The sequence below is a fragment of the Tinamus guttatus genome, unplaced genomic scaffold (assembly GCF_059628265.1).
Source record: "Tinamus guttatus ecotype Peru unplaced genomic scaffold, ASM5962826v1 Tinamus_guttatus_pri_ptg000653l, whole genome shotgun sequence".
NCBI classification, from domain to species: domain Eukaryota; kingdom Metazoa; phylum Chordata; class Aves; order Tinamiformes; family Tinamidae; genus Tinamus; species Tinamus guttatus.
In genome coordinates this window covers 1,093,514-1,110,698 of record NW_028289187.1, presented here as the reverse complement: position 1 = coordinate 1,110,698, position 17,185 = coordinate 1,093,514, and the positions used below count along the sequence as shown (strand labels likewise).

At 44.0% G+C, this 17,185-nt stretch overlaps 1 protein-coding gene across 2 annotated transcripts in view; it reads left to right on the top strand.

The window, feature by feature from the left end:
* The first annotated feature begins 8,586 nt into the window (after nt 1–8,586).
* Nucleotides 8,587–17,185, top strand: part of ROCK2 (Rho associated coiled-coil containing protein kinase 2) — an 85,015-nt gene continuing 76,416 nt past the window's right edge. For both annotated transcript variants that reach the window (XM_088536233.1, XM_088536234.1), the window contains exon 1: nt 8,587–8,745. In XM_088536233.1, coding sequence (XP_088392359.1) covers nt 8,587–8,745 — 159 coding nt within the window. The remainder of the gene's footprint in view (nt 8,746–17,185) is intronic.

Sequence of the window (17,185 nt, the reverse complement as noted above, 5' to 3'; positions counted from 1 at the left end):
AAACTGTGCTGGGGTTTATTTATTATGTTCAGGGTGGCTTATGAACAAAAAAGGCAGTCTGCACCAGGTCCCGCATTAGTCTCGGAACAGCTTGGTTTCTCTTTCATGCAGGCTGATCTGCGCTGCTGATACACAGATACGACTGTAGTGCTAGAAACACGGAAACGAAGGCGACTTCGCGGGCCTGGCCGCTGCTGCTACCACATCGTGTGTTGTGGGTACAAGTTGAAACACAGGAAGTTCCACCTCCATGTGAGGAAGAACTTCTTTACTGTGAGGGTGACAGAGCCCTGACACAGGCTGCCCAGAGAGGCTGTGGAGTCTCCTTCTCTGGAGATCTTCCAAACCCGCCTGGATGCCACCCTATGCCATGTGCTCTGGGTGTCCCTGCTGGAGCAGGGGGGTTGGACTAGGTGATCTCAAGAGGTCCCTTCCAACCTCAACCATTCTGTGATTCTGTGTAGCTGCCTTCAGAAATACTGTACTGGTCATGCTGGCTTTTTGCTGCCTTTACTCAGAAGGCTGTGCCAAAGATTCATCTTTATAAAAGCTACTTTCTTTTTATTTCCACTCCAACTCTATCCTTGTCCGATTTGCACCCATAGGTCTTCCTTTGCTCTGAAGTTTTAACAGCTCTTTCTTTCATAGCATTTATTTCTCTGGTGTGTCTATGGACAGCACCACAGCCTCTGCCAGTCATTTGTCTGTGGCACTAAGCAAATTAAATTATTCAAGTGCGCTAAGAAAATTAAGTCATTCAAGTCAACCCACATCAAACAGGCTGCCTTGTTCCCTTATCTCTGTCCAGCTCCCAATTTCAGTTTATTTCCTTTGATATGAAGAACAGAGCTGTACATGGCCCACGAATGCTTTTATTTGGTCTTGACTTTATCTAACTTGAGTATCTTCGTCATGTTTTACAGTACCATTTATCCTTTATATTTCCAGTTTCATCAGCTAATGCACTGGGGTCTTTTGCCTTGGCTGTTTCAAAATGACTAACCCTCACCTTATTTTAGAGTTTGTTACTATGTCCCAAAAGCATATCCTGCTATATAATGTACTATTTAATTATATCACATTTCTCTCTTTCCTGACATTAAGATCATCTAGTTCCTCTGAGAAATAGCCCAGAGCTCAGCTCTCTTGATGTTGTCTCCTGATTCAGTGCAAATGGCAAACACCATCAGCTCAATCCGTTTTTGTGCTGCTAAACAAGAAGGTTGAAATTTTAAGAGGTTACACAAGACTGGCAAAGACCGGTCCTTGTCATTCGTCATCTTCTCCAGTGTATCAAATTCTTCACTGAACACCAGGTGAGATCAGCTGTATGTTTTTTGCCTAGATATTTTAAAGTTTTCAGATTAATCTGGTATGATGTACATGGGATCTATTTCCTGCTTGCTTCCATGGGATCTATTTCCTGTTTGCTTCCATATCTTTGCTGTTTGCACTGAAATATGTTTTCCAACATTGCAGGCTACTGAGGCCACATGAAGAGCTTGGTAATTGTCATATTTGTCTCCTTTAAAGGTACAGATCCAAAGCCAAATTTATTACAATTTCAGAAGTCTTTCTTCTCCTTCTGTTGTAGTCACCTCTGTGATAGCTTTCATTTTTGTATCTTAATTCTATTTACCTTTTTTTTTTTTCAAACATCATCACCTGTCACCAAAGTCTAGGTGAGTATTCATTTGGACTGGGGCAAATCAGACAGTCTCTTTGCTAGTCTCATCAGTTAACCCATTTACTATCTATCTGGCAGTCAAGCCTGACAAGTTGATAAGCAAGACCCTCCTTGAAAGAAATGAGAAGAGAATGGGAAAATCAGATTTTTTTTTTCAAAAGAAGGGAAAAAAATAGGTTCTTCCTTTCCCTCCCTCTCTGGGTGTTTATATTGCTGTTTCTGTTGCTGGAATATTAAATGACGTAATTTCTCCAAGTGAGTAAAATCTTATCTGCAAGGCTGTGTCTTCACTGGTATACTCCAGATTGTGCTTTTTCCCATTTTACAGCCACTGCAAGTTCCCCAGGAACCACAGCTGTTTATGCCCCAGTATCGGGCAGACTGGCTTATTTTCCCCCCAGCTGACAGCAGCTAAACCCTAATGAAAAGCAGACTGTTTGTAGGAATGATAGTGCTAGTTGGGAGATATCTGTACAACATAATGTGGGGATTCAGAGGTGCAGATAGAACTATAGCAATAATCATCTTTATTTAGACTGCTGTGTACAGGCCCCACTGGCATTTTACCCTCATTGCAGGCAGTGCCATGGGTTTTACTGTCACTTTCTCCGCTTGTTCCTGCATATTCACAACCAGCAGCCAGACCAAAAGGATTGAGGTGCCTAATATGGATCTCACACCAAAGTCTAGGATTGCAATCCAAAAATACACCACACAATCTAATCGTGGAGGTGGCTACATCTGCTCTTTATCTCTTTCCCATTGAGTGTTTTTATTGGGAGGCTCCTCTTTCCTTCTTGCTCTCTTCTGCCTTCATATTAAGGCATTTTCACTGCATAAATTCAGCTCTATGGGGAAGGCATCCTTAAAGGGCCACAGAGACATACATAAACCTGTAAAACAGTGGTCATGACCTTCATTAGGAGGTGATATGGAACAATACCCAAAGGAAGGAAAAAACGAAGGGGCTGAGGATGCCCCAAACAACATTATTTCAGAGAATGCATGTGGGTTTGCACTATGCTGAGACCTCCAGATGGGTTCAGGAGGGCGTATCGGTTCAGAAGTACACACGATCTGAGAAAACATAGGATTGCAGAAATATTTCTTATTAACTAGATCTGTCCAGTTTATAGTTTGGCACATTTCTAAAATTTCTCACTCTTCTCATGCCTGTTTACCCAGTTCTGGGTTTCGAGGTTTCATTTCAGAAAGCAGGCGCTGGCACGTTTGATCTAAAATCCAGAATAAACTATCAGAAATGCTTATGTTGGTAGGCGTATTTGCTCACTGCAGGAGAGAGGCATTACTGGCACGCAGATGACAGGACTGAATCAAACGTAATTCTCTTTGTTCCCCTGTCAGAATCAAAAGAGGGCAGCCGCAGCTTTGAGAAGATGTCGCTAGCACTGCTGAGGGACTGGTGGCTTTGGGTTATGCACGTTTCCAATTTTGCAACCTGTACCATGCATCATAGAACCACAGAATCACAGCATGGTTGAGGTTGGAAGGGGCCTCTAGAGATCATCTAGTCCAACCCCCCTCCTCCAGCAAGGACACCTAGAGCACGTGGCACAGGGTGGCATCCAGGCGGGTTTGGAAAACCTCCAGAGAAGGAGACTCCACAACCTCTCTGGGCAGCCTGTTCCAGGGCTCTGTCACCCTCACTGGAAAGAAGTTCTTCCTCACATGGAGGTGGAACTTCCTGTGTTTTAATTTATACCCATTACCCCTTGTCCTGTCACTGGGCTCCACCGAGAAGAGTTTGGCCCCATCCTCCCTAATTCTTCCCTGTACGTGTTGCTCAGATTACTCTGCTGTACCTGTTGATCAGATCCCCTCTCGATCTTCTCTTCTCTAGGCTAAGTAGGCCCAGCTCGCTTAGTCTTTCCTCATAAGCTCCAGTCCCTTAATCATCTTCGTGGCCCTACTCTGGACCCTCTCTAGAAGCTCCGTATCCCTCTTGTCCTGGGGAGCCCAGACCTGCACACAATAATCCAGGTGCGGCCTCACCAGAGCCGAGTAGAGCGGCAGGATCCCCTCTCTTGACCTGCTGGCAATGCTCCTCCTCATGCAGCCCAGGATCCCATTGGCCTTCTTGGCTATGAGGGCACATTGCCGACTCGTGGTTAACTTGTCAACATGGAGGAGAACGCAGAAGAGCAGCAGAAGCCATTTTCTTCTCCATTGACAGCAAGACTGGCAGAGTATCATAAATCAGAGCCACTTTTGGGAGTGCTGTGACCTGCTAAGGGCTGCTTAGCTCCAAATGTAGCCTATATGGAGAAAGAAGCAAGGGGAAACTTGCGGTCACTTTGTCCCAGCTCTCGGAGCTATGCTCGCCGCTCGGCTCCTCCTGAGATTTGCAGCACTGAATCTGGCACAGCAACATCATGCAAGCTTCGCAGTTAACCTAGATGCAGAGTTTCACTCCTGTCTTCCAAATGCCTCCAAGAAACTGCCCTGTTGGAGAGGCCATGTGAGCAGCTGGGGAGAGTTACGGAACCACGTCCAAAGCGGCAGCCAGGCGAAGGCGGCCCCACCAGGCCCGCCCGGCCACCACGGCAGCCACCTCGCTCCTCTCCCGCACCTCCTCTCCTGGATCCTTCCACACTGGGATTTTATTGTGAACTGTACGCAGCACAGACTGATATTTCTGCATTTAACGGCTATTTAAAGGAGTGTGAAGCAATAATAAAGCAAATCTATGAAAGACACAGACTTTCTCAATTAGAGACATCAGATATGTGCCTTTACCTATAAAGTTTATAATATGAAGATATTTTCTTTAACATGTGCTTGATTGCTTTGGCTTGAGTTTAATTACACAGATGGCTTGAGTGGTTTGTAATTTTATAGCCAGCCAGTGCTTGTGATTGATGTGGTAGTGTCATTCTTACCAAGGCTTGGTTTGGAAATCTACGGGTTTTGAAAAGCTTGTTGTATTTAAATTCTCCAGTTGCAATGCAGCAGATGCTGCAGCATGAATGAAACAAAAGAACCAAGGCAATAGGGCTATCGGAAAATCAATAATGATGACTGTGGCTGGTTATTTAACTTTGTGAGTCATTTAAAACATCTCTCCTCTTACATCGTCCAGATACAAAGTCATAGACATTCCTCCCTTTCTATGACTATTTTCATTAATCTGTACTCAAGAAAAAAGGCGGATATTTTATTTTTAATACAGAAAAAAAAACTTTTAGACCGACTAAGCACTAGCATGTGAGAAAACTTTTTTAAAAATATTCATTTTCCCATTTCATTTTCTTTTCGTATTTCCCATTTCATCTTTATAGATCTAAAAACAAAGGACCTGTTATGCTAATGTAGTAAATGCAAATTATTTTCTGGAAGTAGAATGACAATCTTTAGCCATAACCTCTAGCGTCCCAAGACCTCATTATCTGAAAAATTGCCTCCCATTCTATTTCCATCACAACAATTATGATTGACTGTGACATGCAAACTGTTGGTGCAGCACTCTGGACTCTCCAGCGGAAGGCCATTAGCTGTATACTCTTGTGTTCAGCAGCCCGACATAACTTATATGTGGCAGCTTTCCAAGACTGTGCATTTGCTTGGACTATTTCTTTAATTGTCCTTCTTACTCTATTGACAGAACTTGTTTCTCACCCGTGAACAGTCGGATCTTGTCTCTAGGCAGAGAGAGGTCATGAGAAGTGAGTTCATGAGGGGAACTCAACTTTTCTACACTTTGCTTTTTCTGTATGTACCATGCTGAAATGGCCTGGCCGCATGTGAAGGGCTACACTTGAAGGCTTGATTCATAAGCAAGTACCTTGATGATGGGGATATTAAGATTTCTGCCTTGTTGAAGCTGTTCCATTTTTCCCCAAGAATGAAAGAGGTAATACAAGAAACTTTTTCTGCCCAATCCAATGATATTAGCTGTTCATCCTGTTTACAGGCCCCTCATAGAAAATGATTTGAGGTAGTGGCTACTGCTGACTTTTGCTTAGAGGTGTTAGATTCCCCTGTGGGGCTCTGATCTATGAGATAAGAGCTGCTGCTTTTCATGAGGCTCTGAAGCCAATGAATGGTGAATTTACCAATTTTAAGAAATATACTTATAAAAATGAGGACAGTCCTGAGTCACTCAAGGATTTTTCTGGTAGATAGTTAAGACATACTTGGACTGTAAAAACTTAAGGAGTTAAATGCCATCTCAGAGAGTAAAGAGACAGCGGCAAAGATTGAACTCATATGACAAGCTGCAGCATCTTTTGTCTAAGAACTAAAATACTGCACAAACATATTAGGAATATTCACTAATATTGCCAAAGCACAGTGGAACTCTTGGACTTTGCCTTACGAAACATAGTAAATAACATCTGACAACCAACAGAATTCACAAAACAGAATATCACAAAAGATACCTGTTATTATAGGTAGAACTGCAAAAAGACCACACAAAGGAGTGTTATTTTTCCTCTGGGACATCCATTCAAAATTTGCCCAGCTATCATGTTAAAGCAGTATTTTTGTAAATACCAGCCCTGCAAACTAAGGGCAGGACTCAGACTCCCAGAGTTTCTTTTTGCCACTTGATCATTTATAACCGGCAATAAAGATGCTGTTGTCAGAGCTTGGCTGATAATTTGTTGAGGATTTGCGTCGTACAAAGGAATTTCAGCTGACTCTACCATTGTGATTTTGTCTCTGTAATGCTAACAGAGTAAAACTTGTTTTGTCAGTAAACAGATATATCCTTAAGGATGGAGGAATACATGTATTGGGCAAGAATTTCAAGAAAGTGCTGTGGCTACACAGTCACCTTTGAAGTCACAGCAGTCACACCTTTTTTTTGTATGCAAAAAGAGCTGCTATGCTTAAGAATTTCTTTGTCATGTTACATTTAAATAGTGCCCTCAGTGATGCCACTAAATCATATAAATCAGATGAAGATTAGTTTTTACCAACTTTCTTATTTTACAGATAAGAAAATGATGGAAAGAGAGGCAGCTTGCCTGTAGTTAATGGGAAACAGAAAGGCGTATGCCTTTGGATTGCCTTGATCCAAAGGCTCCTGTTGACATTAACAAAACCTGACACAGGCTCTGTGGATCTCTGGAGACACATTCCCTACATTTGGTCTTTTGTCCAAACCTATTTTAAATCCCCCCTTAGAAAAACATTTCTGCTGTGCTGCTTGCGAGAAATTGGCTGGTCACTCGTGACTAGGCTGAGTGTGAATAAATCTTATTTTTCTTTTAGGTAATTTAGAGCTTCTATCTGTAGAAGCAGTAGCCCATGTAACTTCCTGATCCTGTTAGCACCCACCTACCTCCCTAATACTAGTAGAAGTCCTACGAGTTGTTGCACCTACCTCTTCTATGTTGTCTAAAAGTAAACTGTTTGAATAAATTATGTGGTGTTTTTATATTCCTGAAGAGTGGATCCCAACCTGTTCTGGCCCGAGTATAAATCTCTTAGATTTATACTCCTACTGTATCTCCTAGATTTTCACCAATTCCTTCAGAAATGTTCAAAAGGTCCTGAACAGGTTTCAAAGAAAGAAGTGTGAGGAGCAGTGTCTGATTTCTGATTTGAGTTTTCACAAAGTTCACTCTTACGTGTTTCTGACAGTTTTGGCCTGGCCGTAGAGCCATAAAGTAGAATCCAGTTACACAGTTTGAACTGATACTCAAATCTGGATTTCCTAGAGTCGGGTGATACTCAGATCTGGATTTCCTAGAGTCGGGTTTTTTTCAGCTCCAGGGTCCTGACTCAGAACATCATATAGAGTGATCTCACTCAAAAAAAAAAAAAAAAAAAAAAAAGGCAAGTGACTCATGTATTTACTTCTCTTCGACTCCTATCTCCTCTTCCTTTCAAGCTGAAAATATTTGCCTATTTTTCTGACATCAGCCCGTCGACATCCAGCTACCAGCGGCAAGTCGACACGCCAGAACTAAAGCTGCGGTTGCCCCTCGGCCGCTGCGGGTGACGCTCCCACCGCCGCCAGCTCCGTGGCTCGGCCGCGGCCGGTGGACCCCTGGGCCCAGACATGAAGGTTTTGCTGCCCCAAACGAAGTGGGGCCGCTAGGTTCACCGGGGGCCGCTCTCCAGGCCCCTCATGTGCAGTGGGGTCTGCATCCTGGCTCATCCCTGTCCTCCGCCATGGCCACATGCTCTGAGGACATGTTGTCACCCCTCGATCTCGCCCTGGCACGCTTCGTGACCCCTATGGCGTGTGCACAAGTGTATACGTGTGTGTGCGTGCCTATGCGGTGTGTGCATTTTGCCCCATGTGCGCAGGAAGAGGCCGCACACATTTCGGCTGAGCGGCTCTCGCAGGCGCCGCAGCTCTCGCTCCCGGTTGTTGCGGGCAGCGACAGCAAAAAAACCACCCGAAACCACCGGCGCAGCAGCCTGGCGGCAGGGGAGAGGGGAAAAGCTGGTTTTGCAACGCGGCAGAGCGTTAAAAACAATAAGCACAAACACCGCGCAGGGCCCGGAGGCCGGGCGCGGGTCACCTTGCGGCGGCGGCAGCGAGGGCGGCCGCGGCGCTGAGCTCAGGGCTATAGTTGGTCGCTGCGCGAGCGCGCAGCAATGCGAGCCCCGCGCGCACCCCTGTGAGCCGGGGCGGCGGGGGGAGCCGGGCGCCATCGCCCGGGGCTGCGCGCGGAGCCACGGCCCGGGCCCCGGCGCGGCGGCGGGGGCAGGGCGGGAAGCGCTGCCTTTCTCGCGTGCGCCCTCCCCTTCCCTTCGCTTCCCGCCCTCCCTTCCCCTCGCTTCCCCTCGCCGCGCCCGGGCGGAGCGCGGCCCCGCGCCCTTCATGCCCGGCGGCTGCGCGGCCGCCAGCGCTGCGCTCCCGCCTCGGCGCCGCGGCGCGGCCCGGCGCGGCTCCCCGCTAGGCCGCGCGCCGCCGCGCCATGAGCCAGCAGCAGCCGCAGCAGCAGCAGCAGCAGGCGGGGAAGATGTCGGCGGCCCCGCCGGAGGCGGCCGAGCCGGCGATGCTCGAGGGCCGCCAGAGGAAGCTCGAGTCTCTCATCCGCGACCCGCGCTCGCCGGTCAACGTGGAGAGCCTGCTGGTGAGCGGCGCCGAGGGCGGCGGCGGGCGGGCGCCGCGCCCGGGGCTCCGGCCCGCGGCGGGCGGCAGGGAGGAAGCGGCCGCGGAGGCTCCCGAGGCGGCCGCGGGGCCGGGGCTGCTCGGCGGGGGCACGCGAGGCTCTGCCCCTCCGCCCCCGCCATTATTATTTATCGTTATTATTATTCCTATGATCACTGTTATTCGCCCCCCTCCAGCCCCGTTTCAGGCTCCCGCCTCGGCGCCCCGGCTGCTGTCACACACAAAGTACCTGCTTTGTGCGCGGCCGGCGGCGCCCACCCTCGGGAATCGCCATGTTCCGAGCGGGAATAACTCGGGAAAAGGGCACGGCCGCGGGGGGAAGCGCCAGCCGGGGATGCCGCGGGGCTCCCGTGCGGACGGGCCCTCTCCCCAACGGCGTTTTTGAAGGGTGCGAGCGCCCAAAATACCGTTTCCGTGGGTAAGAAATTCGTGCCCTCAGGAAGGAGTGGGAAGGGAGGGATATTTCCCCGTTTAAAACGTTCTAAACCCTGGAAAGGTGGTGAAAGGGAGTCCTCTTCCTTCCATTATTATTATTATTATTATTTTAAACACTAAGCTTCTAGGTCCGCAGACCTGGCATTTCTCCCCCAAGATTTCCAGTCTGTCCTGGTTAAGAGAAAAGGAAATGGGGACAGAAATCCCAATGCATCGCAGAGCTACTTCAGGCTAAAGGCAGAGCCCTCCCTTTTTCTTCTTTTTTTTCCTTCTCCCCCCGCAAATGACTCAGTTCTGTTTGGCCAAACTGCAGGAACTAAGTGAGCAGTGTGCGCGCCTTTGCTGTGTGGGGAATATAGGAATCTCCTATAGCATCTGAAAAATGTTCTTCTCGGGGCTCTGATACCGCCTAGTTCCTGTCACAGACGTTGGGGAACGTCATGACACGCAAAGCGGTCAGCGAAGGCGAGTGGGAAGCGGCGCTGCGGGGCTCAATAGGCTCAGATAAGTTGTAGCCTAGGCCAAAGCAAAGAGAGCTGCCTCTGGGCTTCGCTCCCAGCATTTTCACTTTGGTATTTTGCTAGGAAAACTTTGACCTGTGGCCAAAAAAGAGCAGTTAAAAATAGTACAGTCACTCTGAAAAATGCATCAGGTTAATTCTTAACCCTGGTAGTTTTTCGCACTCGCTGCTTTTATGCTGTCTTTTTTATGTCTCTTATTTATTTATTTGTTTGTTTGTTTGTTTGTTTGTTTTCCTCTCACCCCTGCTGGCATAGCTGTAGATTAGATACTCTTAAAACTGTTTATGATTCTTAATAGAAGTTCTGACCTGCAGAACTGAGATTGGTGGCAGTTTAGCACTTGATTTTTCTGTTTTGTAAGCTTACATTGTAGATCAGTTAATGTAATACATTGGGAAAATTAGCAAACCAAATAAGAGTACCAAATGGATTGTAAATGCATATTTTTGTAGTAAAGGTCATCACTTTGCTTTCTGTACTCCCTCTGTATTATCCAAATGGTCTAGCAGTAAGTGAAATATAATTTTAATGAATCAAGCTTCCTAGTTTGTGCACTCTACATGCATATGTATGATATAGTAACTGCTTCAGTTGTCTTCATTGGTCTGTGAAACTTGTAGTGAATTTCCCATAAAAGTCTTTTCTTCTGGGCTTTGGCTTCTTTATGCTATTTGACGTTAGTTCTCTGCTGGCATTCTGATGAATATGATGAAAACGTATTCACTGTTGCAAAATTCACTGATTTAGTAAAGCAGCTCACTTTTAGTGCAAATGATCATAGGTGGAAATGTGTTTTCAGTTAGAAGTAGAAATACAGTGACAGAAACCAAAAGTCAGGGAAAAGGTCTTAAAAAGACTAGCTGGAATGCTACTATTTCATCCTCCAAAAATAACATAACCAAAACTAAAAATGTGGAATGGAATTCAAAATGGAATTCATTTCCTTGCACTGTGAAAAGTCATAAACAGCCGCAATTCTGCATTTTCTGTGCATGTTTTATTTTTGGGAAGCTGTAAAAAAGCAAAAAAGTAACTGTTAATTTGCAACACATGGTGCAAACTGGAGAGAAGTGAAAAGCGGAGGTAATAAGCTGTCTTTCTCTAGATATCAGTTCTAGCGCCGAGCAAAAGCTAAATTGTTCAGTGGTTATAAATGAGGAGACTGTACCTTGCTGGCCACCTCCATCTATTTCTTTAACAGGAAAATCTTTGGAACCGAATACGTTGATTGATTTCTCTTCTCCCTGTTAAGGCCCAGAAAGACCATTGATCTTCTAATCTGATCCTTGCTATATTGTATTCCTTAACACTGGGCTGTCAAGCATAATAATGTATTTGGTTAAAATATATCTTCTGAAAAGACATGCAGCTTCAATTCAAAGACATCAAGGGATGGAAAACTCACCACTTAGTTTGTTCTAGTGGTTAACAATTTAGACAATATTTTAAAGACATGGACACTGATATATGTGACATGATTCTAGCCTTCCTTTTTTGCCAAATTTTAAAAAGTGTTTCACAATAGAAAATGCCCTCATCCTTAATATAGTTCTATTCTATAGCCTGGGATTGGTGGGTTTCTTCTGATTTTGAATTAGGGAGTGGAAGATGGGAGCATAGAATGGTATTACTATATTATTGGTTTCAAATTGGTAAAGTCATCTACAAAGGAAAGTGTGGGGGTGTCGTTTTTGTTCTGTTTTGTTTGTTTGTTTGTTTCCTACCTTTAGCATTTCAGACATTCAGTGAGTGCCCTCCTTTTTTTCAATGCATCATGCTGAAAGCCTGGGTTAAGTTGCGTATGCTGTAATAAATAATTTCATTTTTCAAGTCATTTCTTGCTATGATAGTTCTGGTCATGTAACATTGCATTAACTGATATGAAAAACCATTTTACATTTAGATCGCACAGACCACTTTGTACAGGTACTGTGTTCTTATAGTTTACTGTTCTGCCAGATTATGTCATCTGCTAATTTTAACAACAGTGACTTTTTTTTATGTGTACTTAATGTACGTTGATGATAGTGTTAAATAGTATTTGACCTTGGATGATCTATAAGAAACCTTCTATAAATACATTCCTGCTGAATAATTCCCAGTTGACAAGTATGTTTAAGAACAGCTTAACAGTTCTCAAATACATTTAAAGTCCTTATTCTTTTCCATATATGCTTTATCTACAGCGTTACAGTGTTATCTTTGCATAGTTCCTTTGCATAATGTGAAATACTCTTTTTGTGTGTGTGTGTGTGTGTGTGCATGGATGGATGTTAGTGAAGCACTTTGGGCTCGGAGTGGATAGATCACTGTAGCCTGCGCAAATCTAACCTGAGCTTCCACTTCCTTGCCCAGGTGTAACTGTGTTGCTGCAGCGTTGGTCTCAACTTTAGGATTTCAAGGCATTGGCACAGAGTTCTGAGAAATCTTGTCACCCTCCTGGCCGCAATTGTCTCTTCGGCCCCTTTGCAGGAGGCGGCAGCCGAACGCAGTTAGCGAGAGCAGGGAGCTCGTGGCGGCGCTTCGTCTTGCTCGGCGCGCGCCGAGGGTTTCGGCGTTAAGCCCGGGCCTTGGCGTCACGCTGCAGAGGCGGCGCGTTGACCCCTGAGGGAAGGAGCTCGTAGCTGTGGGTCTGCGAGCGGCTCTGGGGTGGCTGTGGGTGCTGTGCTGGGCTCTGCCGTCGACAGGCCCAAGAAACGGGGAGAGGAGCGGGAGCAGAGAGCCCATGCCCCGGCGTAGACGTGCCTCAGAGCTGTCCAAAACACGGACTGCCTGTGTATTTCTCTGTTAAAATGAAGTGCATGAGTAAACTGTAGAGTTATGCTAGCTTGAACATGAATAGTGGGATGGGAAATGATGTCCAGCTAAGCTCATACTTGCCTCTGGGACCCTAGACTATTACTCATGATGAAAAATGGTCCTTAGGTTCAGCTCTGGCTCTGATCCTTTACTATCAGTAGATGCATCTGTCCATAGTAATCTCATCAACTGAATAGACACCAACATTATTCCAGCCCTGTTAAATTAGCAGCTCACAAAGCTGAGCTCTGTTAATACAGGCCCTCCAGGTCATCAGAGCGTATAGACAGGGATCGCTCTGCAATATTGTGGCCATACCACTTCACACTAGGTAGGCTTTCAGAGGGTTTCGTATTTAGTATAAAGGTTATCTCTTTTTAATTTATCGACATGTAATTTTGAATGAGTAAGGCCAATCTACTCTGTTAAGTGGAACCGTAAAGCAGGGAGGAGCTGAAAATGCAGTAGTTAGCAGGCTCTGATTGGAAATCTATTGCCCAGTAAGTACTGGAAAGGCCGAAGGATCTGGTATTCTTTAAGTGTGGCTTGTGCTTCTTGTGCTGTCATTTCTTCTTTAGCTCTAGAAATTTTTATTCCTGTCTTTAATCTGTGCTTTCAGAAGATGTTCTGCAAAGATGAAAAATATAAGCTTTAAAGAAAGGGTTGTCTTTTGTTCCTTGTTCTTTAGTGATGGGTTTATATATATAGCAGTTTAGTTAACTGGAAAGCAATTTTTTGACAGCTTTCCATGTTCTTATCTGTTTTATTACACTGTGGAATTAAACCATTTCACATCTAGTTTATAAAAAGAAGAAAAGAGCCCATTTGCTCATTTTTTTGTGTTTGTAATGCCACATGTGAGAGTAGGTAGATTTTAGCTTCAGAAAGGGTGATTGCTTACAGTATTTTACCTGTATTGATTGGATTGCACAAGTTGGGCACTGGTTTCCTTTCCTTGATCAGTGTCTGGGACAGTTCTCTTCTACTTTAAATATATGATAGAATGAAAGATCAGAAACATTTTCCAAATACTAGTAGCCTTTGTGTTAGTTGGGGTACAAGTGATGTTAAAAACTAAGTATATTTTCAGGTTTCTGGTAGCGGAATAGCATTGAACTGTTTGTCTCATACTGCAACCCATACCAAAGCTTGCCTAATTAAAAATAAAAAATGCTACCACAGCAACCAATGTCTGTAGCTGGCAATTAATGATTTCTTGCCAAAGGGAGATCTGTAAAATGAGATTGTGTTTCGATCACTAACATGAGGAAGCTTAACATGAAGAAGCTATCCAAGGAAACTTGGATTTTAGGATGAAGTGAATGAAACTTGAACAGAGTTGTAGAAAATGAAATTTATATACACATATACATATACACACACATGTATTTGCTTTTGGAGGTTTACATGGGATCTAAGATTGTTCTGTTATGCTAAAAACACTAAATATCTTTTTGTAACCAATTTATTCAAAACATTTTTTTCTTGGTGTATAATTTAAGAACAAGAATACTACGTTTATTTTGGCAGCCTTTGTTAGTAATAACCCGTTTTAATGACTCTTTCGCTATGTAAACAGAGCAGGGAATATCATGCTCGGTTCCAAACTCGTGCCTGCTGCCTGCGAGGCCTTTGCTGCAGCTCTACGAACACTTCCGATAGCACCAGGAGCAGGTCGTAGTCACATCCCCAAACTGCTGAGCTCCCTAGTGCAGGAGAAGGGCCAGCCCTATTTTGGAACATGGTATTAATGACCTGTTAGCAAAGTTTTAAGATACTGTGCTTAAAATGCTGGCATTGGTCAACACCTTGTGGGAGACGTGGAGTGTTGCTGTGGTTGGAAGGCTGTGACTTGAGAATTTTTTCCATGTTTCTCTAGGTGAGATAGTCTGTTACAGTTGCTTTGTTTGATGTGGACTTGGCTTTTTTTTTCTTTCTTTTTTTCTTTCTTTTCGCCTTTGCCTGTGCTATGGGTACAGCCACTGAGACTTGACTTTCCCCTCCTCTTCCCTGCCTTGTATGAAGTGTCATCGTGTTAAGCTGGTTTGTTTCTCGTGAGGGGAAGGATGCGCAACTTTCTTCATCCGCCTGCCTTCCTGTTTACTCTCTGCCTCAGTTGTTGCATGAACTGGAAGACGGAAGACGTGAGAAGGAAAAAAAAATCTGGCTGATGCATACAGATATTTTTGTATTTCATCAAGTCTGTCTTTCATCAATTTAGTTTTACATAGAGCAATTTACCTAAGTCAAATCTTTTGCAAATGGTCCTCAGTTGTATAGATCTTATTTTCTGCTTGCCCAAATGGAGCTATTTGGGTTTTGTGTTACTTGACTACCAGAGCCCTGTTGTTCATGTGTATTAGCAAAGCTGGGCAGTTCAGAGGGATAAATACAAGGGTGGGACTCTGGAGGCTCCCAGCTCTAACGAGGGCTGACACTGCATTTGGCAAATCTCTCTGTTTCCAACTTTACGAAGTGGCAAGGATGAGACTTTTTTTTTTTTTTTTTTTTTTTTCCTTCCCTGAGCTTGTGCTATAGAAGTTAATATTTAGACTGGGCTTGTCTGGTATAGGCAGAGTGACCAGAATGTGGTGTCAAACTCTTGAATTCTGACTTGAATTCAGATGAATGGTCTGTTCTGAATCCTATCTGCTGATTTTTATTAGGCTCTACTTAAGCTACAGAGCGACAGGCTCCTGCGTAAGAAAGCAGGGCTATGTTTGGATGAGCCTCCTAAACTTTACAATCTTTTTTAACTTTTTCGAGGAGGAAATGGAGGTCATGTGCAGATGCAAAAGGTTTGCCATCATGATGAGAGAAGAAAAGCTCGTTTTCATAGAGTATACTTTGTCTATTTATAATTTCAAAACAAATAATGCTGACCATGGCCATTATTGAACAAATTAATAGCTAGAAGGAGAAGATTTCCCACTTTTTTTTCTGAGTGCTATTTAAAAATTAACTGAATTTTCAGTTACTATTTAAAGGCTGTTATGCATCTTGGCTCTTTTTTGCAAGGCTGTCGCTACTGTTATAGGGAGTTGTCCAAAGTCTATAGCTTAGTTGTTGGTTAAAAATCAAGCTTGGCTCTCTTCAACAGCATAGATTTGCCCTAATATGATACAGATGAGAAATACCTTGGAGTATTTCTTGGGAGTTACTGTTCAGTGCATTTGGGAAATGTCCTCTGCTTGGTTTTGTTTTATCTTGCCTGTGCTTTTCCTCTGTTCAAAGTGACATGTGCTCTATAGATAAGGGCATTATAGTGTGTGTATGTAGGTACACATCTTCTTCAGAGAGATAATGCCCTAAAACTTCTTGCAGCAGCAGTTTTGGGTTGAGGGGTATGCACTCGGCAGGCCAGCCTAGCATATGAAAATGTTGCTCTATTTCATGCACAAACTAGTTTTAAACTGGTTCACCCTGTGGTTTCTGAAACTGGTTTGTTCTGGTCTTCGTTTTCAGTCAAACTGTGTTTAGCGCCGATTAGGTAGAGTGCAAGATGAGGGAGGCAGGGCCCCTCGGCAGCCTCTTGCACAGGGGCACGCAGGTTTTTGTACATAAGTGACTTTTAGCACCATCTGCTCTGAGGGGGATGTGTGTTGTGGCAGACTCCTATGTGTGGCTAAGGTGATTTTGATCAAACTGCCATTAAATTAGGTATTTTGGGGTTAAAATTATGTGAAAGGGGCAGAAGTGATACTCTGACTAGATGCGACTCCTGAACACTTACTTTGTGTAACTTGTAACGTGTGTGACTGCGTGTCCGTGAAATTTCCTCCTTGCAATGGAGTTCGTCCCTCTTATAATGCGAGAAAATGGGGAAGTGTGGAGAATAACATGATATTTGTAGGTTTTGGTTTAGTGACTAATGAAAACCATTCTAATGACAGCCGTGTGCGCATCCGGCCTGTTCCTCCGGTGAACGTTTTGGGACCTCTTCCTTCAACATTAAAAGCCCATTTATGGGGTTATGCCATGGTCTTTAATATTTGGCTTCTGATACTTTTAATGCTTAATTTAATTACCTTTTTAGATGTATATGAGTCTGGATTGTAAACTAACCCCCTACTCCTTTCCCTCACCCTTGTATTTTTTCTTCATACCAAAGGTAACTGAAGACATCTACTCGAATTACTCATGTGGCAAGGAGATACTGACAGTTTGTTCTTGTATTGCAGCTACTACTGTTAATTTAAACACTATTCTATGCCTAATATTTTCTCCTGGTGTTTAATGTAGTGGTAATTCATAAATTTTAAGAGTTGCATCTGTGGTGTTACTGTAAGCACTATAAGCACCTAAACCAAGCTTTACGTCTGATAAGGTAAACTAGAAATAACCAGGTTTTAAAGTGTTTTTTTTTTTTCTTTTTTTTTTGTAAAGTCTTCCTATTATTGAATTGTAAAAATGTAATAAGACCCAGCTCTTTTCATTCCTTTTGTTAAGTCCAGTAGTAAATGTCACTATGAAAAACAGTAATGAAATCTACTCAATTTACTCTATTAGTACTGGCTTTGGTGACTGCAGAACAAAGTGCTTTTTTCTATCTCCCCCCCTGCCCTGGCTTTGAATCCCAATACTTCTGTGGGTTTTTTTTCCTTACTATTTGTATCCCCAGATTTGAAGGGTTTGACATAAACATTG